The sequence below is a fragment of the Hemiscyllium ocellatum genome, chromosome 6 (assembly GCF_020745735.1).
Source record: "Hemiscyllium ocellatum isolate sHemOce1 chromosome 6, sHemOce1.pat.X.cur, whole genome shotgun sequence".
NCBI lineage: Eukaryota > Metazoa > Chordata > Chondrichthyes > Orectolobiformes > Hemiscylliidae > Hemiscyllium > Hemiscyllium ocellatum.
In genome coordinates, this window is record NC_083406.1 from 303,927 (window position 1) to 329,226 (window position 25,300).

General features: G+C 39.4%; 1 protein-coding gene across 2 annotated transcripts in view; it reads left to right on the forward strand.

The window, feature by feature from the left end:
* The window catches only part of arhgap42a (Rho GTPase activating protein 42a), a 343,140-nt gene that overhangs the window by 252,505 nt on the left and 65,335 nt on the right, over nt 1–25,300 (forward strand). For both annotated transcript variants that reach the window (XM_060826434.1, XM_060826435.1), the window contains 9 exons: nt 766–867; nt 1,624–1,734; nt 9,757–9,861; nt 11,328–11,457; nt 12,060–12,160; nt 13,481–13,587; nt 16,526–16,604; nt 18,355–18,391; nt 21,370–21,432. In XM_060826434.1, coding sequence (XP_060682417.1) covers nt 766–867; nt 1,624–1,734; nt 9,757–9,861; nt 11,328–11,457; nt 12,060–12,160; nt 13,481–13,587; nt 16,526–16,604; nt 18,355–18,391; nt 21,370–21,432 — 835 coding nt within the window. The remainder of the gene's footprint in view (nt 1–765; nt 868–1,623; nt 1,735–9,756; nt 9,862–11,327; nt 11,458–12,059; nt 12,161–13,480; nt 13,588–16,525; nt 16,605–18,354; nt 18,392–21,369; nt 21,433–25,300) is intronic.

A 25,300-nucleotide genomic window follows, 5' to 3' on the forward strand; every position in this document is an offset into this window, starting at 1 on the left:
CCTTCAACTGTAATCAAAATGCCTCCAACTACACAAAGATTAAATTAGGTGGTAATATGATCACCTTAACTCATCATAAGGTGTCATCTGAGATAACTGGCACACTGACAACTGGTCTTATTCTCAATTTTTTCACTCAATATACCTGAAACTTGTTTCTGAAGAAGTTGCTTAACTTGCTTGTTAAGGGTGCTGTCGAGTAAGAGTAAGTCATCACCAACACTGCGAAATGATTGCTAGAACTTTTACTTCGACTTCCTCACTGAGGGATTAAACCCGCTTTGAGGGTCCAGCAATCAGCCTGTTTTTGTGGGTGCTCAATCTGGATTTATTTTCTCGGCTGTTTGTGAACTTTTACTCCTCTCACTGCTTTTTTTGCTGTTCCCATTACTGACTGTAAAAAGCTTGAGCAGTTTAACAGTTATCTTTGAATGTTTTTCTGCAAGAGTATTCTGTTCTCTGTTGCTGTAGTTTATTAGTACATTTGTAAACCATGTTTTTGGTGACTATACTTAAAAGAAAAACACTTCAATGGTTCAGTTTAAAATAAACAATTGATCATGGTAGCTGAATAAATTGGTTTAATATATTTTCCATCCTTGTTGATATTGTGTTATTAATCACTTCTTCCTTTGTAAAGAAATGGAATCAACACTCACCATCGCGCAATCTGCCATTGCCAAAAACAAACAAGTTAAAGGGAATAAAGCATTGAAATGTTTCTGATTGGTTGTTTCCAAAAAGTATATTATCTATATTTTGTAGGACGGAAAGAAAAAATTTGATAAAGAAAGTGAGAAATACTATTCTATATTGGAGAAGCATTTGAATCTATCATCAAGGAAAAAGGAAGCACATTTACAAGAGGTAAGAACATTCTTGCCTTATAGAACTGTTTTAAGGAATATTTATTATGGTTTATTAAAAATATTTATTAAAAATTTCCTTAACTAATCTCTGGTTGGCTTCTGCTTGTCCCAAAAATGACTACTTTCACACATCCCATTTGTATGATTTCGCACAAATTATAACCTAGCAAATTACATTATCCCAAAAAAAGTTTGGCCCCAATTTAAAACCCTATAAGTGATGGATTTTGAATGATATTGATTTTTATTATTTAAAAGGATATACTAGCTTGATTGTTGACTTGTTCAGTCTTTCCTGAGTCTACATCCAAGTAATAAGGTGAAGAGTAAGCATCATGTTAGAATTCTGCATTGGTACCATTTAGAAATAGTCAGCCCTGGCTGAAAGATTGGATGTGAAGCCTTCCATTTCTGTATTGCAGGTTTAAAAAGAGCTTCTAATTAAGTCAGGAAAATCTTCCTGCCCAACAATTGTAGGAGGGAAAATAGAAAGAGCTTGGTGGAAGCACGTGTTCTAGGCTGCCTCCTTTGATGTCTCAGAATATAAATATGGTGGTTAGGAGCCTCCTTAAATGGGACATGTTGAGCAACCTAACACTAGGAAACTATTGCTTAATTTCAAGTAATATGAATTGCAAAAGTGAATCTGGAACTATATTTGAGTATGCCAATATTCAATGTAATTAAATTATTTGAAGTTTTAAATTAAATCAAATTGGCATTCCAAACAAAATGTAAATTCCTTCTATTACAGGCTGATACACAAATTGACAAGGAACGGCAGAATTTTTATGAAGCTTCATTGGAATATGTGTTCAAAGTTCAAGAAGTTCAGGAAAAGAAGAAATTTGAGTTTGTTGAACCTGTAAGTAATAGAATTATAGAATGGTTACAGCCCAGAAGGTTATTATCAAGGATAACATGTCTGTGCTGGCCTTCCAAAGGGATCATTCACCTCGTGCTACTCCCCTGATAATTCCCAATATCTTTAGGACATTTTTCTTTTTATGTAATAATCTGATTTATTTTTGATAGCTTCAAATGATCCTGAAATTGCACACTCCCAGACAGTACATTCCAGATCCTAGTCATTTGCTAGAGAGAAGGTTTTTTCTCATGGTATCACTGCTTCATTTTCTGATTACCTTGCTGATAACTGTGCACTGTAGAGTTATACAGCATATAAACAGCCCCTTTGTCCCACTGCGTCTATGCTAACTAACAAACAGCAAACTATACTAATCCCATTTACATACACTTTGTCCGTAGCCTACAATGCCTTGGCAATTTAACTGCTCATTCAGATGCTTCTTAAATATTGCGACAGTACCTGCATCCACCATGTTCCATATTTCTACCACCCTCTGGGTGAAATAATTTCCTCTGACCCCTCTAACCCATCCGCCCTTCACTTTAAACGTATGCCCTCTGGTCTTAGTCATATCTGCCATGGGGAGAGCTACTCTGTCTATGCCTCTCCTAATATTGTATACCTCAATCAGATCACCCCTTAGCCTCCTCTGCTCCAGGGAAAACAAATCCAGCCTATCTAATCTCTCCTTATAACTGTGACTTTCCATCCCTGGTAGCATCCTGGTGAATCTTCTCTGCACCCTCTCCAGAGCAATCATGTCCTTCTGGGTGCAGCGAGAGTTTTTGGGGAATTTGGATTTGTTTGTTCCACCTTTCCCCTTTGAGGCAATGTACCTTGATTGTGCTTCATCAATGATCAACCCTCCATCATAGGGTCAGACGTGGAGATGTTTGCTGATGACTGTGACATGTTCAGCACCATCAGATACTGAAGCAGTCCATGTTCAAATGCCCGAAGATCTGGAGAATATTCATTCAGACTTGGGCTGACAAGTGGCAAGTAACATTAGCTCCACATAAATGCGAGACAATGACCTTTTCCAATACGGCGTAATCTAACCACCACTCCTTGACATTCAATGATGTTACCATCACTAAACCCCCACTATCAACATCCTTGGAGTTGCCATTGACTGGAAATGTAATTGGACTTGCCGTACAGATACAGTGGGTATAAGAGCAAGTCAGGGGCGAGGAATATTGTGGCGAGTTGCTCACTTCCTGACTCACCAAAGTCTGTTCACCATCTACAAGGTTCAAGTTAGGAGGATGATGGAATACTGCCCACTTACCTGGATGAATGCAGCTCCAGGACAAAGAAGCCCACTTAATTGGCACCACATCCACAAACATCCACTTTCTTCACCACTGGAAATGCTCAGTGGCAGCAGTGTATACTATTGACAAGATACATTGCAAAAATTTGCCAATGATTCTTAGGCAATGCCTTAAAAATCCACAAACCTACCATCTTGAAGCACAGGAGCAGCAAACATGCAGGAACACCATGATCTAAAAGTTCCCCATCCAATCTACTCATCATCCTGACTTGGAAATATATTGCCATTCCTTCAGTGTTGTTAGGCCAAAAAACTGGAATTCCCTCCCTAATGGCTTTATGAGTTTATCTAGAACACATGGACTACAGTGGTAGAAGAAGGTGGGTCACAATCTGAAATGTGGGAGGCTTTCAAAGATAGGTTAAAGATAGTGCAGGATAGGCATGTCCGTTGAAGGCAAAGGATAGGAAAGGCAAGATTCATGAACCGTGGATGACAGGAGAAGTTATACGACTAACCAAGAGGAAAAGGGAAGCGTACATAAGATCTAAGCGGCTAAGAACAAACGTGCCCTGGAGGAATATTGGAAGAGTAGGACCAGTCTTAAACAAGGAATCATGCGGGCTAAAAGGGGTCATGAAATAGCTTTAGCGGGCAGAATTGAGGAAAATCCCAAAACATTTTATTCTTATCTAAGAAGCAAGTGGGTAACTAGAGAAAGGATTGGTTCACTAAAAGATAATGAAGGAAGGGTGTGTGCAAAACCTGAGAGAATGGGTGAGATTCTGAATGATTACTTTGCATCAATGTTCATTGAGGAGAGGAACATGATGAATCTTGAGATTAGAGATAGAAATTTGTAAAGTCTTGATCACATTGGCATAAGTAGGGAAGATGTGTTGGGTTTGCTAGAGGTTATTAAGGTGGACAGATCCCCAGGACCGAATGGGATCTATCTCATGTTGCTGAGGGAGGTGAGAGAGGAAATAGCTGGGGCCCTGACAGATATCTTTGTGGCAACCTTAAATACAGGTGAGGTGCTGGAGGACTGGAAGGTTGCTCATGTTGTCCCCCTGTACAAGAAGGGTAGTAGGGATATTCCGGATAACTACAGACCATGAGCCTGATATCAGTGGTGGGAAAGTTGCTGGGGAGTGTACTTGGAGATGGGATCTATTTATATTTAGAAAAGAATGAGCTTATCAGTGATAGGCAACATGATTTTGTGCGGGGGAGATCGTGTCTTACCAACTTAATAGAGTTCTTTGAGGAAGTGACCAAGTTGATAGATGAAGGAAGGGCTGTTGATGTCATATACATGGACTTTAGCAAGGCATTTGATAAGGTTCCCCATGGTAGACTAATAGAGAAGGTGAAGTCACATGGTGTGCAGGGTGTTCTAGCTAGGTGGATAAAGAACTGGTTGAGCAACAGGAGACAGAGAGTAGTAGTTGAAGGGAGTTTCTCGAAATGGAGAAAGGTGACCAGTTGTGTTCCACAGGGGTCAGTGTTGGGGCCAGTGTTGTTTGTGATATACATAATGATCTGGAAGAGGGCACTGTTGGTATGATCAGCAAGTTTGCAGATGACACAAAGATTGGTGGAATAGCAGAAAGCATAAAGGACTATAAGAGGATACAGGAGGTTATAGATAGACTGGAGAGTTTGGTGGAAAAGTGGCAGATGGTTTTCAATCCAGACAAATGTGAGGTGATGCATTTAGGCAAGACTAATTCTAGAGCAAATTCTACAATGAATGGAAGAGCCTTGGAAAAAGATGGGCAGAGAGATCTGGGAGTGCAGGTCCATTGTACCCTGAAGGTTACTGCACAGGTGGATAGAATGGTCAAGAAGGCATATAGTATGCTTGCCTTCATTGGATGGGGTATTGAGTATAAGAGCTGGCAAGTCATGTTAAAATTGTACAAGACATTGGTTTGGCTGCATTTAGAATACTGTGTACAGTTCTGGTCGCCACATTACCCAAAGGATATGGACGCTTTGGAGAGGGTGCAGAGAAAGTTTACGAGGATGTTGCCTGGTATGGAAGGTGCTAGCTATGAAGAGAGGTTGAGTAGGTTATGTTTATTTTCACTAGAAAAAAGGAGATTGAGGGGGGATCTGATTGAGGTTTACAAAATCATGAATGGTATAGATTGGGTGGATAGAGACAAGCTTTTCCCCAGGGTAAAAATTTCAATAACGAGAGGTCATGTTTTCAAGGTGAGAAGTGGAAAGTTTAAGGGGGATACATGTGACAACTACTTCACCCGGAGGGGGGTGAGCATTTGGAATGCGTTGCCAGCAGAGGTGATCGAGGCAGGCACGGTAGATTCATTTAAGATGCGTCGGGACAGATGCATGAGTAGGTGGGGAGCAGAGGAATACAGACGCTTAGGAATTGATCGACAGGTTTAGACAGTACATTTGAATCGGCTCAGGCTTGGAGGACCGAAGGGCCTGTTCCTGGGCTGTAAATTTTCTTTGTTCTTTCTTCTCTTTGCTTTTCCCTAGTTGCCCTTGAATAAATACAATGGGTCTGCAATGCGCACTTCCATGAGTGAATTAAGAAAATACTACTCCAACAAGAGGTGAGGCTATACTGGATTTGGTTCTAGGTAATGAACCAGGCCAGGTGTTAGACTTGGAGATAGGTGAGCACTTCGGGAACAGTGACCACAACTCGGTGACTTTTACTTTAGTGATGGAGAGGGATAAGTGTGTGCCGCAGGGCAAGAGTTATAGCTGGGGGCAGGGAAATTATGATGCAGTGAGGCATGACTTAGGATGTGTGGATTGGAAAAACAGGCTTCAAGAGAAGAACACTAATGAGATGTGGGGATTGTTCAAGGAGCAGCTACTACGTGTCCTCGATGAGTATGTACCAGTCAGGCATGGTGTAAAGGGCCTTGTGAGGCAGCCGTGGTTTAGTAAGGAATTGGAATCCCTTGTGAAAGGGAAGAAGGCGGCATATGTAAAGATGAGGCGTGAAGGTTCAGTTGGGGCGATAGAGAGTTATAAGGTAGCCAGGAAGGATCTAAAGAGAGAGCTAAGAGAAGCGAGAAGGGGACATGAAAAGTCTTTAGCTGGTAGGATTAGGGAAAACCCAAAGGCTTTCTATAGGTATGTCAGGAATAAAAGGATGACTAGGGTAGGTATCGGTCCAGTCAAGGATAGTAGTGGGAAGTTGTGTGTGGAGGCGGAGGAGATTGGAGAGACACTAAATCAATACTTTTCATCAGTATTCACTCAGGAAGAGGACACTGTTGCTGATGTGAATATGGAGTCACAAATGATTAGAATGGATGGCCTGGAAATATGCAGGGAAGAGGTTCTGGGAATATTGGTGAGGATGAAAATAGACAAGTCTCCTGGGCCTGATGGCATATACCCTAGGATCCTATGGGAAGCTAGGGAGGAGATAGTAGAGCCATTGGCCTGGATTTTTATGTCGTCATTGTCAACGGGAATAGTACCAGAGGACTGGAGGATAGCGAATGTGGTCCCCTTGTTCAAGAAAGGGAGTAGGGATAGCCCTAGTAACTATAGGCCAGTGAGTCTGACTTCAGTGGTGGGCAAAGTCTTAGAGAGAATGGTAAGGGATAAGATTTATGAACATCTGGATAGGAATAACGTGATCAAGGATAGCCAGCATGGTTTTGTGAAGGGCAGGTCGTGCCTCACAAACCTAATTGAGTTCTTTGAGAAGGTGACTAAGGAAGTGGACGAGGGTAAAGCAGTAGATGTTGTGTATATGGATTTTAGTAAGGCGTTCGATAAGGTTCCCCATGGTAGGCTAATGCTAAAACTACGGAGGTATGGCATTGAGGATACATTAGAGGTTTGGATTAGGAATTGGCTGGCTGGAAGGAGACAGAGGGTAGTAGTTGATGGACTATGTTCATCTTGGAGTGCAGTTACTAGCGGTGTACCACAAGGATCTGTTTTGGGACCATTGCTTTTTGTTATCTTTATAAATGATCTAGAGGAAGGGCTTGAAAGCTGGGTAAGCAAGTTTGCGGATGACACAAAAGTCGGTGGAGTTGTGGATAGTGAGGAAGGAAGTGGTAGGTTACAGCGGGATATAGATAAGTTGCAGAGCTGGGCTGAAATGTGGCAAATGGAATTCAATGTAGCTAAGTGTGAAGTCATTCACTTTGGTAGGAGTAACAAGAAGGTGGATTACTGGGCTAATGGTAGGCTACTTGGTAGTGTGGATGAGCAGAGGGATCTTGGTGTCCATGTACACAGATCTCTGAAAGTTGCCACCCAGGTAAATAGTGCTGTGAGGAAGGCATATGGTATACTGGGCTTTATTGGTAGAGGAATTGAGTTCCGGAGTCCTGAGGTCATGTTGCAACTGTATAAGACCCTGGTGCGGCCTCATCTGGAGTATTGTGTGCAGTTTTGGTCGCCATACTATAGGAAGGATGTGGAGGCATTGGAACGAGTGCAGAGGAGGTTTACCAGGATGTTGCCTGGAATGGTAGGAAAATCTTATGAGGAAAGGCTGAGGCACTTGGGGCTGTTCTCATTGGAGAAGAGATGGTTTAGGGGAGATTTGATAGAGGTGTATAAGATGATTAGGGGTTTAGATAGGGTCGACACTGAGAACCTTTTACCGCTAATGGAGTCAGGTGTTACTAGGGGACACAGCTTTAAATTACGGGGTGGTAGGTATAGGACAGATGTTAGGGGTAGATTCTTTACACAGCGGGTTGTGAGTTCATGGAATGCCCTGCCAGTAGCAGTGGTGAACTCTCCTTCTTTATGGTCATTTAAGCAGGCATTGGATAGGCATTTGGAAGTTATTGGGCTAGTGTAGGTTAGGTAGGATTCGGTCGGCGCAACATCGAGGGCCGAAGGGCCTGTACTGCGCTGTATCTTTCTATGTTCTATGTTCTATATACTCCCTGTATTCTTCCCCTCTGGCTCCTCATACCTCCTTAATCATGGTCCTTCTTATCTCCATGATACCTTGTTGCAATCTTTCCACTCCCTTGGCCTCTCATACCTACTTTGCTCAACAATTGAATAGTCCCAATGCAAACTCAGTGTGAACCCGTGCAAGTTGTGTCCTCTCCTTTTGTCCTTCTCGCTCTCTGCCAACTCACCCATATCCACATTGACATATCTTTGGAAGCATACTGACAGAAAATGAAGTTGTGTATATTGATGATGTCATATTGAAAGAAACGCTCTTATTGATACAATAATAATCAATAAGTTGAAATTCCTTCAACTAATTCCTTATGAAAGCAAAGGGTCTGTTCCCATGCTGTACATCTCTTTGACAATGACTCTATGACTTAAATAAGCAATTGGAGCTGTCAACCAGAATGCTCACTAGTTAGATTCCCCATTGTGAAAACTACGGTCGGAGATAGCTGCCATGCACAAATCCCACAATGGCTGCTGTCAAGAGAAACACTAAAACCCTTAACATTTTTTGTTTAATCCAATGCATTTATTTTTGGACAGTTCCTTGATAGCTTTGGCAGTCCCATTATCATCCCAATCATCAACAAAGTGATATAAGTCATTGGCTGCATGATCAAATGGGACTTACGTAACAATAACTTAGTCACTGATGCTCAGTTTGGTTTTCAGCAGGGTCATCCAATTCTTGACCTCTACCAACTTGAGGAAAGCAAAATGGACCTTGAGATATAGAGTATTGGAGTACAGATCGCATGGCTGTTAATGGATCTATTCAAGGCATACCTACAGTCACTCCTGTAATACTGCATACAATTCTACTCATTGCACCACAAAAATAAACTTGTAGCATTTGTGACAAACTGATTATCTAACTAAAGATAACTGAATTATGAGGAGAGGTTGAAGAGGCATGGATCATTGACTGTGGAGAAATTAAGATCATGGGAGTTTTTTAAAGATATTTAAAGGAATAGAAAAATTGTTTGACATTACTACCATCCCTATAACTGGAACCTGTTGAGACAGTCAGATGTAACAACTTCATAATATGGGTGATAAATGTTTTCAATGGAAAATGTTTGAGAGTTTTCTGAGTCCCTGCCAATATCAATTCCTCAAGTAACATCACCAAAACTGTACTTCATTACTTATTTCATTACTATTGGTAGGACCTTGCTGTGTGCAGATTGGCTACAAGGTTTGCTTATATTAAAATAATAATTACATTTCAAAAATACTCATTGGCTGTGTTTAGGTCATGAGTGGTGCAAGATGAAAGCTAGTGCTTTCAATATGGACCCAATAGAGTTTTGAAATGAAGTATAATAATTCTAAATTAATATGTTCATTCATGACAGACTGGCTTGATTTCAATAGCACAGATTATATAATATTCCATCATTATTAGAATTAATTTCATTGTTTGTGTTTGAAGCGGAATAACTCTCATCTTCCAAATGTTGTTTAATTTGATCTCATCCATAATGTGTTATATTTAAGCAGTACTTTTTAGAAATAACATTTAAAATAATTGACTCACATTGACAAATTGGATATTCTGCTTAATTTCTTGTGAAAATGTGAGCATAATTATCTATTAATTCTTACAAAGGTGTCTCTCATTCTCTCTGACCCATATATAAAGACAAGATAGGTTAAGCACCACTTCAGATATAAATCTCCTGCAGAAGTGGTGAAGCAGGCTTGGGAAGATCTTATAAGGTAAACTTTCCAAACTGCGCTATCATTTTATTAATTGCTTCTTTTGTGAAAATCTGCTTATATTTCCGCAGTTGTTGGCATTTCTTCAAGGGTTATTCACATTCTACCATGAAGGCTATGAGCTTGCACAGGAATTTGCCCCATACAAACAGCAGCTCCAGTACAATCTGCAAAACGTAAGATATCCTCCAATACAATACCACAGTGGAAGGTTTAAATCCAACAGTGCAGGATTCGATGATGATTTAAAAGGAGATGGGTTTGGAAAGAGTGATTAATGATGCTAAGCTTGGTTTTAAAGTTTTGAAGTTTTGAACAGAATGAATAACTTAGAAGATGAGAAACTTGGGAGTATTTAGCTCCTGGAAAATGATGAAAATGTCCAACAAAATATGTATTGGCTTAATTTTGAGGTAGATGTGGTGTTTTCCAAAATGACCTCTGCTGGCATCATCTCTACCAATGTGTGGTACTAGATAAAGGGTTTCAAGGTGGTGCCCAGCTACCATTCCTCCTTTGTCTTTCCTTTGTCTTAGGCCTACCTAGTGATTAGTGGTAGACAATGCACTACTGTGAAATATGGAAAAGAAACCATTGTTAGATAACTTTGAGATTTATTGCCCAAAAGCAATAAATGAGTTACAGTTGGTCAGCCAAAATTACAAAGAGCTTAGCATGTCAATACAGATTCATTTGCTACCTTGCAAAAGCTATACTGTATGATATCAGTAGAATGGTGGAGCTAATGTAACAAGAACATTAACTCTTTTAGAACCATGATCTTGTACAATAATAAAGATGTGGAGAGGCTTAAGAATGTGAAGATTTATGCATTTGGAATGTAGACGGAATAAGCGAGGAATCTTTACTGGAGTGTTAAACATGGCCTTATCAATTAAATAGAATAAGTTAAGAAAGTTGGTGATGGAGAATAAAACATTTGAGACTGAAATTGTGATTTGCTACTTAGTGAACTGAATTAAAATTTAATTGAACAGCATATTTAGTCTTATATCCCTCACCTAAGTAAGTATTCCAAATTAAATAGTCTTCCATATGCCTTTTTGTACTCCCAGGCAGTCCTCCCGCTGTGAAGCAGTGTGGTTTAATGAGCTTTCAGCAGCGGGAACTGCAAATGGCCTTGAATGATAACCCGGAACAGGTCGGAGCTTGAAGGCTCACTTCAAACTGCACCATTCTGACGTGGGAAATTTATAACTGCCAAATTCTGTTTTGTTTTTATCGTTGCTCTGATGAAGAATCACCTAGACTGAAAATGATAGCTTGGTCTCTCTCCATGGATAATGCCTGACCTGCTGTGATTTCCAGCATTTTTTGTTTCCAGTACTTAGACTGAAATGATTTGACTTATTTTTTTCTAATGAATTAAGTCTGTAATTAGTCTGACATTTCAGAACATGAACTTCAAACTGTCTAGAACATTTAAATTAGAGTCTAGATGGTGAGATGATTTTTTTTTGCTGAGTTTATGCAGGAGCAGTGGATACTTGTGTTTAACTTCCAGATGTTAATCTTAGTTTTCAGATTGAGGGACTGTTACACCCACTGTTATTAAATAATTCTATCATGCGTTTGACTGCTGAGCAATAAAATATATTATTATGGTTTTATTTTATTCAAGACCAGAAATAATTTTGAAAGTACCAGACAGGAAGTGGAAAAATTGATGCAGAGAATGAAGTCAGCCCCTCAGGATTACAAACCGCCTGGTCAATGGACAATGGAGGGATATCTTTATGTGCAGGAAAAACGTAAGTGTACAAAATATGTTTTTGTTGTTTGTTTTCTTACTATTTACTGTTCTAAAATAAAGTTGTGAACTTTCTGCAACCACATAAAACTCTTAAATTACATTCCTTTATGCTATCAAAAAATAAACTATGTTAGTCTTACAACTATTGGTGTTCTAATGGCACACTACTCGGTCACCCTTAACCTTTCCAATTAGCAGTGATGTACAAAGGCCCAGACTTTTAATTGGTTGTTGATATGCTATGTGAGAAGAATGAAATTGCTGTAGAGTACAGACATTTATAGCTCTTATTCTAAATATGACATCACTTGTAGCAATGAAGACATCAATTAATCTAATCTTACTTCTGGAATCCAAATAGAATAAAATTTAATTGTTCATTTCTTAATCATCTTAAATTTTGTATTCTTTATCAATTGTGAATTGTTGTTCCTATTGTATAAGCAACTTGCATATTGAATCCTAATTATTTCTTTGTAAGAAAAGTCTCCCTTTGTTCAGTTTGATGTTCAAACAACAGCTACATTTAAAAATGATTTGAATACTGTCTTTGTTCCATTATGTGCAAATTGTTCATTAATAGTTCATTCTTTTGTTTAGGACCCCTTGGATTTGCATGGATAAAACACTACTGTACCTATGACAAAGCAACAAAAGCATTTTCAATGACCTTATGTGAACCAAAGTCAGGAGGAAAATTGGTAAATTCAAATATTTTCTGATATAAATGATCAATAATCTCACTTTTCTCCCACTGCCATGTTTGCATTTTCTAACCAGGTACCTGGATGCAACCACAGAAAGGATCTTTTTGAAAGGCACAATTTGCATCTTATGAAACTGTGGCCATTTTAACTTATCCCTCCTTATCATGTCTGAACTATCTATTATCTTTGTGAATGACTCCACTGTTTTGTCCAATGTCCAATTTGGTGTAAATACATTTCTCCTCCCGTCTAGCTTTTCTTCATTTCTGCACCAATTCATCCAATATTTTTCAAAGTTATGCTATTGGCCTCTTCCAGTCTCTCCTTTTGCAACATTATCTTAAAATATAGCATTACATTTAAGTTTTGTGCTGACAAAACTTTACTTTATTTCATCATTATTTTTCCTAGCTTCTGATTTATCATATTCAATATTTGATTAACACAAATTTTGTCAATTAAATACTTGGAAAACCAAAGCCAGTATATTTGATCCTCAGCACAAGCTCTATTCTGGTGCCACCAGATCCATCCATTTCGCTGGCCATGGCCTTAACTCTCAGCCAGATTGTTTGCAACATTGGCAGTTTAATTGATTCTGAACTGAGCTTTAGGTCTATTCATGTTCAATCACCACAAGCAGCTACTTCGCTGCTCCTGACTTTCATTTGCTGCTGAAACTCTCCTTTATTATCTATTGGCCTGATTATCGAAAAAGTTTCCTGACTAGCCTCCCACTAACCCAAAGCCCTTCAAAATTACTGTCCTCTCCCAATTCAGAAGTCTTGCATATCTTTAAGTTTCATTATCTCAGATTGCTGGCCCTCCCTTCATGCTATCGAGCCCCATAGCTTTGGAATTCCCTCCAGAAATCTACTCTCTACTTTAACTTGCTCCTTTTAAAACCTACCTTTTTGACCAAACATTTGGTCACCTGTCCAAATATATTTTTACGCAACTCAACATCAAATATTTTTTGTTAGCATGTTTATGGAATTCCTGCAGATATTTCACAAGATTAAAGATGCTATACCAATATAAGTTGCACTAACTTAGATACGGGAAGGAACTTATGAGCTGCCGTAATGTTCTATTTCACAAACACTAAATAGTTGGTATTATAAATTTATGCAGTAAACCTTTCAACAGAAATAGAATTGTAGCATTAGCTGTATCTTGGAAGGACGATAACAATATAATATTTTTCAAGAGAAATATTGATTCATTTCACTTAATCTGTACGAGAATTGCTTGTTTGAAATTGTGCCTCATTCACCATGAAAATGTCTGATTTGTTATTTTGGAATTAAATAGAATGGCCTTGTAACAGCTTCAGAAATATTCAAACTGAAGTTTTGCATTCGAAGAAAGACAGACTCAATTGATAAACGCTTCTGTTTTGATATTGAAGTGGTGGAAAGGTAAGATAAATTGTTACGAATTTGATTGATTCTTTAAGGTTCAGTCAGTTTAAATTGCAGATTGGAACGAAGTTTTTCAGCTTGAACAGTCCATGTTGATGTTTGTCCTGAATGAACAGTAATTCTTATTACATATTCTGCCCTGTTCCTACAACACTTCAATGGAACTTTATTTTAACCATTTATCAAGGCTATTTTTAAATGTTCAAATTGTGTGTCAATTAAATCAAGTATTTCTTGAGGAATATTGAAGGAACAATGATCATAATATCATAAGGTTTAAGTTAATTATGGAAAAGGACAAAAAGCAAGCCAGAATGAAAGTAATTAACTACAGGAGAACAATTTGAATGAGATGAGAATAAATCTGGTACAATTAATTTGGAATCTAAGATTATGGGTCCAACTGTATTTGAACAATGGTCTGTCTTTAAAGCCAACACATGTCAAGTGCATCCGGTGAGTTTGAAAGTCAGGCAAACTCTCTGGATAGAAAGCGATACACACAAAGATAGATAGACATTTGTCAAAATAAAGTAGGAAAGAAGTGTAAATAACAGATGACCAGTTGATACTGCAAGAAAGAGAACTATGATAATAAAGATTCGTTTGAAGGGTAGTGTTAAAGAAATAAAAGAAGCAAAATACAGCATAAAAAGAGATTAGCAGCAAACTTAAAAGGAAATCCAAAAAGCCATCAACAGGCATCTAATTAGTAAAAGGGTGCTAAAAGTAAGGGTAGATTTTATTAAGGAACAAATTGGAGGTTTTCATGTGAGTTAGAGGTCATAGCTGAAATGCTAAAAGTGTGCTTTGCATCTATCTCTACTGAGGATGAGAATACTTCTGAGATCATAGTAAAAGAGGATGTAGTTAAGACACTGGACCGACTAAAAATTGATGGGTACTAGAAAGCTGGTAAGTCACCATAACCTGAGAAAATGTATCCTAAGATATTGAGGGAATAAAGAATGGAAATTGCAGAGGTTCAACCATAATTTTGCAATACTCTTTCTGTAGTGAGATGGTGACAGAGGGTTGGAGAATAGCAGTTGTTGCTCCCTTCTTCAAAAATGGCTTGCAGGGAAAAGCACAGCAGCTGCAAGCCAGAGTTTAATCTCAATAGTAGAAAGGCATTTAAAAACAATAATTTCAGATAAAAATTAACAGTCACTTAGATACATGTGGATTAGTTAAGAACAAATTAAGTTTAACTTGCTTTAATATTCACTTAAAGTGCGTCTGAACAGATTGGGCAATAGGTTTTCACAATGGATTTGGATTGGCTCAGGCTTGGACGACCAAAGGGCCTGTTCCTGGGCTATAAATTTTCTTTGTTCTTTGTTTTTTAACTGATTTGGCTGTTTCCATGAAGTAACAGAAATGGTTTCTGGAGTAATGTGATTGATGTGGTGTTCTTCAAAGGTATTTCATAAAGTGACAGCACATGACAGGCTTGTCAGCAAAGTTAAAGCCTGTAGAGTTAAAGGTCAGTTAGCTGCATTGGTGAAAAGTTGGCTGAGTAACAGGGAAGACAGCAGATAACAGTGAATATTTATTTTGTTTTTGACTGGAGGAAGATGCATGATAGGGTTCCCCTGAAATGGGTATTGGGACTGCTGCTTTTGTTAATTGAAATTCATGACTCAAGCCTTTGGTGTGCAGAACCAATTACAAAAATTGCAAATTGCACAAAACTTGGAAATATTGTGAACTATGAAGAAGATTGATAAACTTCAAATTTGTAGAATGTATGGAAATATGAGAGGTGAAATTTAATCTTGGTAAGACTAATGATGGAAAACAATGGGATGTGGGAATATATATAGGCATTGTTGAAGCTGACAGGACAGTTTATGAATGTAATTAATAAGGCATGATCTTCATAAATTGACGCATGTGCAAAAAATCACAAGAAAGATACAATGAATCTTCATACAACCTGGTTCAATCTCAGTGGGAGTATTTTATCCAATTGTGCACACCATACTTTAGGAAGGACGTCAAGGCAGTGCAAATAGGATAGATTTAATAAAGCTCAGATGTTCTCTTTGGAGAAGAGAAGGTTGAAAGAAAATTCAACAAAAGTGTGAAAAAAATCATGAGTGGTATGGCGAGTAGATAGAGCGGAACTGTTTCTGTTTTCAGAAGGTTCAAGAAACAGGAACCAACACCTCCTCTAGTCATTTTCCTTCATTGACCTGTGCCCCTGAAGGGGATTTTGGTGATAAAGGGCATGGTTACTGAGTGACAAAGGGGTCCTCACAAGTAAGGGGAAGTACCTGCAGAGGTAAGGGCTGAGGAGAAGGTGTTATGGAATAATGGAGGGAAGAAGGTTAAGGATGTTGGCTGGAAGGAAGAACAAAACAAATGCCTTGATTTTGGATTTAAGAAGTGGTCTATGAACTCCTTGTATTTCATGTCATGGAAGAGTATAGTAGAACATTGTTGGAATATGAATGAGGAATTCTACAGGAACCTTATTCAAAGGAGATATCTGTAGTCAAGATCGTAGCATAGAAGTGGTTGCAGCTGCTTTCCATTGCTTTTTATTATCCATTTAACTTTAGCCATTAGATTTGAAATCACAATGTTGCCTGTTGTACCAGTTAGAAGATTACTCCGATATAGTTGCACAAAGATGTCAATCAAGCCATCATAATATTTTTATTGAATGAAGCATCATGCCCTTCTCTGTAAAAAGGTAGATAATCTTGGTTGGTAATGCCATGTGAATAGTTAGCATGTGATGGAGAACGTTGTTGAGAAATTGTCAATGTATATAATTATCGTAGTAGTGAAAATGTTGAGTTTAAGTCACGCTGGGTTTGAACTTACTGAACTTTGGCATCAATATTGCAAATTCAATATAACAAAAAAAAGAAGATACTTGTAAATATTTTAAAATCTTCTTTGTATATTTCTTTACTTTTTGCAGACATGGCATTGTAACACTACAAGCTCAGTCTGAAGCCAACAGGAAACTTTGGTTGGAAGCAATGGATGGAAAAGAGCCAGTATGTGATTATATATAACAAAGATGGTTATCAGTATTCCTTCCTGTGACATTCATCTCCATGTTCCACATGTTGTGGCATCCAATCAGTGCCCCGAAGGGAATGCTGATTGGGAAGAGGGAAAGGGATGTGAAGTGCAATTTTCTTTTTTCTGAGGCTCCTCCTCCCTCTTGCTTCTGTCTCACTTCAGATCCTCCACTTTGAGCTGAGCTTGTGTTCGGTTTATGGTTTAGTCCTCCTGCAGGCAGCCAAGGAGAAACAATAAAAATTGTTTTTTTTTCGATATTTCAAGTCATTTGTCTTCCATCCACAGGACTGTAAGAAAGAAGCCTCACAGTCAAGTACCATCTTTCTTGTCCTGTAACATAATTTTTAATTCCCACATTTGCTTTTCCAGTTTGGACACATTGGGTTGAATCTTTCAAGCCTGCTGTTAGGAAGGTGGATGGGAGGTGGGGAGGTGGGGAGGTGGCATGGTAATCTTAACGAGGTGAGAGGCAAAAAATGCAGTTTCCCAAAAATGGGTTCTACTTTTTGAATCAAGTTTTCAGAACCTTTCAGACACACTTCTGATTGGATAAAATGCATTTTAAGATACAAAACTAATTATTCCATACCCTAAAATCCACAAAAGAAAATCATATTTTAAATTCTTTTTATAAGATGTGGCACAAAACTGAGTGGTAACAAATGGCTGAATTGTGATAACATTTGGGAAAGGGTAACTGAGAAATGGTTATGTGCTGTGATTAGGAGACAGTGAGAACTGCAGATGCTGGAGAGTCAGAGTTAATAAAGTGTGGCACCGGAAAAGGCACAGCAGGTCAGGTAGCATCCGAGGACCATGAGTCAGCATTTCGGGCAGGATCCTTCTTCAGGACTGGAGAGGGGGAAGGGGGTTGAGAAATAAATTGAGGAAGGACAGGTGGGGTTACGGAAAAGATAGGCAATACATGGGTGAAGGTAGGAGGTGATAGTGACAGGTGGGAAGGAAGATGGACAAGTAGGTCAGGTCATGAGCGCAGATCTGAGTCAGAGGGTTGGATCTGGGAGGGGAGGTTTGGAAACTAGTGAATTCAATGTTGATGCCGTGTGGTTATCAGCTCCCGAGGTGGAAGATGAGGTGTTCCTCCTTCAGTTGGATTCACCAGTTTCCCTCTCACCGACCTATCATTATCACAACCTACCTTTGCCCACCCAGTGCCTACCTTTCCTCTAGCCCCATCTCCCATTTATCTCGCAATCCCCATCCCCCTTCTCTAGTCCTGAAGAAGGTTCCTGTCGGAAACATCAACTTTGTTGCTCCTCAGATGCTGCCTGACCTGCTGTGCCTTTTCCAATACTGTATCAACTATATGCTCTTATTGACTTGGTTCATAGATCAAAGTAACAGCAAAATGTCAGGGCAGCTTCTGGACTTTTTGAAATAGTACCAATATGATATTTTTAAAAATTAAGGTACTTTGGTTGGAATATTACTGTTTCAAATTTTCAGCTTAAGAGTAAATAGATCTATTAGTTTTTAATGAAATTTATAACACAAACAATATGTCAGGTGAACCTTATGGAAAATTTCTAAATTGTTTTCATTCAGAGACTATCGCATAGTAAATATTCGATTTCAGTATTAGTGCTTTGCTTTTACTGCTCAATTTGAAATTTTACCTCAAATTATAAAAATCAAAAATTACTACAGGTAGTTTGGTATTTTATCAACATTGTCAAATTGTTAATAATACCTTTTTTTCAGATATACACTCTACCACCTCTTAGCAAGAAAGAAGAATGTAAGTAACTTTGTCATCTTAGAAATGCATGACTTATTATTGTTCCTTACACACAGTTTAAAGGTTTTAATATTTGGCTGTTTATTTTGAACGAATACAAGCAAAATAAAGTTGCAAATCTATTAAATGTAGTCACCTATTAAAACATATCATCATATGTTATCAAGCAGTACACATCAAATTGTGTCACAGGAATGTGCAATTCATGCCAAAAAAACTCATGGTTCTCTGTATTTCAAAATAATTAATTATATGGAGCTGTATAGCATGTAGATTGCGATTCGTTACTCCTAGAGTTGTGTAGCATATAGACTGCGATTTGTTACTCCTAGAGTTGTATAGCATATGGACTGCGATTTGTTACTCCTAGAGTTGTATAGCATATAGACTGCGATTTGTTACTCCTAGAGTTGTAGAGCATATAGACTGCGATTTGTTACTCCTACATGTTAAGAAGATAAAAATTGTAAAAACCAAAAGAACTGTGGCAGCTGGAAATCAGAAACAAAAACAGAAACTGCTGGAAAAGCTCAGCAGGTCTGGCAGTATCTGTGGAGAAAAATTGGAGTTAACATTTGGATCAAGTGACCCTTCCTCCAGTTCTGAGGGCAGCACAGTTGCTCAGTGGTTAGCACTGCTGCCTCACAGCGCCAGGGACCTGGGTTAGATTCCAGTCCCAGGTGACTGTCTGTGTGGAGGTTGCACATTCTCCCTGTGTATGCATGGGTTTCCTCTGAGTGCTCTGGTTTCCTCCCACAGTCCATAGATGTGCAGATTAGGTGAATTGGCCATGCTAAATTGCCCAGAGTGTTAGATGCATTAGTCAGAGGGAAATGGGTCAGGGTGGGTTACTCTTCGGAGGGTCGATGTGGTCTTGTTGGGCTGAAGGACCTGTTTCCATACTGTAGGGAACCTAATCTAGTTAACTCTGCTGTCTCTCTGCAGATGCTGCCAGAGCTGCTGTGCTTTTTCAGCAATTTTTGTTTTTGTTAAAAATTTGTCACAATCTGTCAGTCAAAAATAAAAACAAGTCTTGTCTTTATTTAATATCCTTCAAGCTTTCCAGCTATGCATTAGCACTTCACAATCAATAAATTATTTTTGAAATGAAGACACTGTTACATTGGCAAATGTAGCAAATAATTTACACAAGCCAATGCTCCACAAGCAATAATGAGCTCAACAGCAATCTTTTTGTTGTTCCAACTGGGGGTAAATTTGACCACAAGAAGTGCCCCATTCACATACTGCCAATGAGATCTTTTGCACCCACCTAAGTAGGTCAACCGTGACGTCTCAATCTCAACAGTACAATGCTTCTGAATTGCTACAGTAAAGTAGTATCCTAAATGTTTTGTTCAAGTATCCTTGTGCTCTCCATTCATTCTCCAAGACATGCTGCATTGCTACTAGAATGCCTGTTGTTGTGGTTCTGTTCGCTGAGCTGGGAATTTGTGTTGCAGACATTTTGTCCCCTGTCTAGGTGACATCCTCAGTGCTTGGGAGCCTCCTGTGAAGCACTTCTGTGCTCTTTCCTCCAGCGCTTCACAGGAGGCTCCCAAGCACTGAAGATGTCAACTTGAGAGGGGGCGAAATGTCTGCAACACAAATTCCCAGCTTGGTGAACAGAACCACAACAATGAGCACCCGAGCTACAAATCTTCTCACAAACTTTGAACTAGAATGCCTGCTTGTACACCCGTGTCTAGGAGAAATTGGTTTGTGCACACATCTTGAACACAATTAGAGTTCTCTCAATATCTGTGACAGCAAGGCTCCTAAGATTGCAACTTCCAAACTCTCAACTGCTTCTATTGAAAACGACATGGGCAGCAGATACATGGGAACACCACCACTTACAAATCCGGGAATGTCTCCCCCCTCCCTCCAAAGAAAAACAGCATTGTGGGCATATCAACATCAAATGGACTTCAATGTTTCAAGAAGGTAGCTTACCATTATCTTCTCCAGGGCAATTAGGAATGAGCAATGATTTCCTCAAGGCAGTGGAGCCTACATCCGCTGAATGAATAAAAATCAATTACTCCCTGTAGAATTGTGCAACTTGAAACAACTGTAAAAAACAGTGAACAATCATAGATCCATAACCACAGTGAAAGAAATTAACCAGCCATTGACCTCTAAGTAATTGATGATCACTTTAAATAAGATTGGTAGGAATCTTTCCTGTTGCTAAATGTGTGTTTAGCTATGCAAGGTTAAAAGCAGACATTGCTGGAATGCTGAAGTCCTAAATCAGCATTGTATGCTGAGCAATGCATTGATCCACCTGCTCACGTTTATGCATAGACCATACAGTGTACTTTGTAACTCTTAAAAACTTTAGGAGGTAATGTTCTTTTCCCACTGCCCCCAAGTCTCACGTCTATCTTATTATGAGGCTTGAAATCAATTTTACTTCTTTAAAAATACTTGCTAAGCTGAGAGGAACCAACTCAATAATCCTATTTAACCATTTAGAATTGTCTTTTAATAAGTGTTACTAATTTTGAGATTTTCTCTTTAATATCTCATCCATTATGCATTATGTTAATCTTTTCTTTTCAGTTAGTTAGCTGAGACTGCTGGCAAAGGAACATTCTGTTTTGGTTAATGTAACTTGCAATTCAAATATATTTAAAATCTGTTCGATGTTATTTTATCATTGGGAACAAAGAACAATAACTGCCTCTTTTTCTTGAATATTTAGCAAATTCATTTTATGTTGCACTCCATAAAACAACAGACACAGACAGCACATGTAAACATGGGAATTTCAGTTACTAAAAAAAATGGGCTCAGGTTTAAAGGTTCCATTGGATAATTGTTGAAAGGTGATTAAGTTGAGTTTTAATGTTGTTGAAAACTATTTTCAGATACATGACTAACAAGAATAACATTATAATTTATATATTTTATTCTCCCCAATTTGCTGAATAATTACTTGTGAAACTAAGGGACTCAATTTTGTTTTGCAGTGTACCTTAATGAGGCAGGTTTTAATTTTGTAAAGAAATGCATTGAAGCTGTGGAGGCAAGAGGTATGAGATTGACTGTTGTTTCTTGATACTGAACTTGTAAACAATGATTTCTAAATGGGCAATTTTGTTAAAATCACAAATTTATTGTCAATAGCATGACATATTTTGAGTCAAATCCTCCAAGTATGTTATTCGGTTCAGCAGCATTGAAGATACGTTTACTGAATCGAGCACTGAGATTGCAGAGGAAAGATATAGCAGGGGAATCGAGTGGAAGGGTGGAGAGAAGGTCATGGAAATGGGAAATGGATGATTGGAAACAGGTGAAGAACTGAGTGAGGGGAACAATCCCTACAGGGTCAGAATGAAGGAGTGAGGTTGTAAGGCCTTCCTGGGTGCCTATTGCACTCTCAACTATCTTCTCCCCAACCCCATCCCCCTCCCATTTATCTCTCCATCCACGAGGCTTCAAGCCTCATTCCTGATGAAGCGCTCCAGCACAAAGCGTCGATTTTCCTGCTCTCGGATGCTGCCTGACCTGCTGTGCTTTTCCAGCACCACTCTAAACTTGTTGCAAAGTTTAGCCAGCTGAAATATCATGTCCACGACCATAAGACATAGGAGTGGAAGTAAGGCCATTCGGCCCATTGAGTCCACTCTGCCATTCAATCATGGCTGATGGGCATTTCAACTCCACTTACCCGCATTCTCCCCATAGCCCTTAATTCCTTGTGACATCAAGAATTTATCAATCTCTGCCTTGAAGACATTTAGCGTCCCGGCCTCCACTGCACTCTGCGCCAATGAATTCCACAGGCCCACCACTTTCTGGCTGAAGAAATGTCTCCGCATTTCTGTTCTGAATTTACCCCCTCTAATTCTCAGGCTGTGTCCACGGGTCCTAGTCTCCTCGCCTAATGGAAACAATTTCCTAGTGTCCACCCTTTCCAAGCCATGTATTATCTTGTAAGTTTCTATTAGATCCCCCCTTAATCTTCTAAACTCCAATGAATACAATCCCAGGATCCTCAGCCGTTCCTTGTATGTTAGACCTACCATTCCAGGGATCATCCGTGTGAATCTCTGCTGGACACGCTCCAGTGCTAGTGTGTCCTTCCTGAGGTGTGGGGACCAAAACTGGACACAGTACTCCAAATGGGGCCTAACCAGTGCTTTATAAAGTCTCAGTAGTACAACGGTGCTTTTATATTCCAACCCTCTTGAGATAAGTGACAACGTTGCATTCGCTTTCTTAATCACGGACTCAACCTGCATGTTTACCTTTAGAGAATCCTCGACTAGCACTCCCACATCCCTTTGTACTTTGGCTTTATGAATTTTCTCACCGTTTGGAAAGTAGTCTATGCTTTTATTCTTTTTTCCAAAGTGCAAGACCTCACATTTGCTCACGTTGAATTCCATCAGCCATTTCCTGGACCACTCTCCCAAACTGTCTAGATCCTTCTGCAGCCTCCCCACTTCCTCAGTACTACCTGCCTGTTCACCTAACTTCGTATCATCGGCAAACTTCGCTAGAATGCCCCCAGTCCTTTCATCCAGATCATTAATATATAACGTGAACAGCTGCGGCCCCAACACTGAACCGCTTGTCACCAGCTGCCAGTCCAAAAAAGAACCTTTTATCCCAACTCTCTGCCTCCTGTCAGACAGCCAATCCTCAATCCATACCAGTAGCTCACCTCGAACACCATGGACCCTCACCTTGCTCAGCAGCCTCCCGTGTGGCACCTTATCAAAGGCCTTTTGGAAGTCTAGATAGACCACATCCACTGGGTTTCCCTGGTCTAACCTACTTGTCACCTCTTCAAAGAATTCCAACAGGTTTGTCAGGCACGACCTCCCCTTACTAAATCCATGTTGACTTGTTCTAATCCAACTCTGCTCTTCCAAGAATTTAGAAACCTCATCCTTAATGATGGATTCTAGAATTTTACCAACAACCGAGGTTAGGTTAATTGGGCTATAATTTTCCATCTTTTGTCTAGATCCTTTCTTGAACAAGGGGGTTACAACAGCGATCTTCCAATCATCTGGGTCTTTCCCTGACTCCAGTGACTTTTGAAAGATCTCAACCAATGCCTCCACTATTTCCTCAGCCACCTCCCTCAGAACTCTAGGATGTATCCCATCGGGGCCAGGAGATTTATCAATTTTAAGACCTTTTAGCTTTTCTAGCACTTTCTCTTTTGTAATGGCAACCATACTCAACTCAATCCCCTGACTCCCTTTAATTGTTGGGATATTACTCATGTCTTCCACTGTGAAGACTGACGCAAAGTACTTGTTAAGTTCTCCTGCTATTTCCTTATCTCGTATCACTAGGCTTCCAGCATCAGTTTGAAGTGGCCCAGTGTCTACTTTTGCCTGTCATTTGTTTCTTATGTATTGAAAGAAACTTTTACTATCATTTCTAATATTACTGGCTAGCCTACCTTCATATTTGATCCTCTCCTTCCTTATTACTCTCTTTGTTATCCTCTGTTTGTTTTTGTAGCCTTCCCAATCTTCTGATTTCCCACTGCTCTTGGCCACTTTATAGGATCTCTCTTTTTCTTTAATACATTTCCTGACTTCCTTTGTCTGCCATGGATGTCTAATCCGTCCCCGGATAATCTTTCTTTTCTTGGGGATGAACCTCTGTACAGTGTCCTCAATTATACCCACAAACTCCTGCCATTTTTGCTCTACTGTCTTCCCCACTAGGCTCTGCTTCCAGTCAATTTCGTCAGTTCCTCTCTCATGCCCTCATAATTACCTTTATTTAACTGTAACACCATTACATCTGATTTTGCCTTCTCTCTTTCAAACTGCAGACTGAACTCTACCATATTATGATCACTGCTTCCCAAGGGTTCCCTTACTTTAAGATTTTTTTTATAAAGTCTAGTTCATTACATAGCACTAGGTCCAGAATAGCCTGCTCCCTTGTGGGCTCCAAGACAAGCTGTTCCAAAAAGCCATCCTGTAAGCATTCCATGAATTCCCTTTTTTTGGATCCACTGGCAACATTATTTACCCAGTCCGCCTGCATATTGAAGTCTCCCATGATCACCGTGACCTTGCCTTTCTGACATGCCTTCTCTATTTCCCGGTACATGTTGCGTCCCTGGTCCTGACCACTGTTAGGAGGTCTGTACATAACTCCCATTATGGTTTTTTTGCCTTTGTGGTTCCTCAATTCCACCCACACAGACTCCACATCATCCGACGCTATGTCATTCAGTGCCATAGATTTAATTTTGTTCTTAACTAACAAGGCAACCCCACCCCCTCTGCCCACCTCCCTGTCTTTTCTATAAGTTGAAAATCCTTGGATGTTTAACTGCCAGTCCTGACCCCCCTGTAACCACGTCTCTGTGATGCCTACACATCATAATCATTCACTATGATCTGTGCCATTAGTTCATCTGCTTTGTTACGAATGTTACGAGCATTCAGGTAAAGTACCTTAATGCTAACTTTCTTATCATTAGAGATATTGGAAGTCATAAGATGTCCTAAGTTATCCTTCCTTTTTGCTGCATTCCCAGTCTGCCTCGAGTTTAAATCCGCCTGCACATATGCTATCCTGTTGCTTATCTTTCCATTTAACTCCATACTCCCTGTCGCTTTCACTTCCCCTTCCCCCCAACTCAGAAGTTTAAAGTCCTACTGACCATCCTATTTATCCTCTTCGCTAGAACATTGGTACCTGATCGATGTCAATTTATTGCTGCCAGCATGAGGAGATAGAGCCTCCAGAACTTCTTTGTGGTGTAATTGAAAGAAACTATGTGCAGAGCAGCTGTAGAATCGAAAGGAGGATTTACAATCGTGTATTTCAAAATGCATTTAGGCATTGCAAAGCTGTATTGAAAGGTTCATGTTGCAGTTTTAATAAAAAAGTTTGCTTTGTTTTATCAATTCT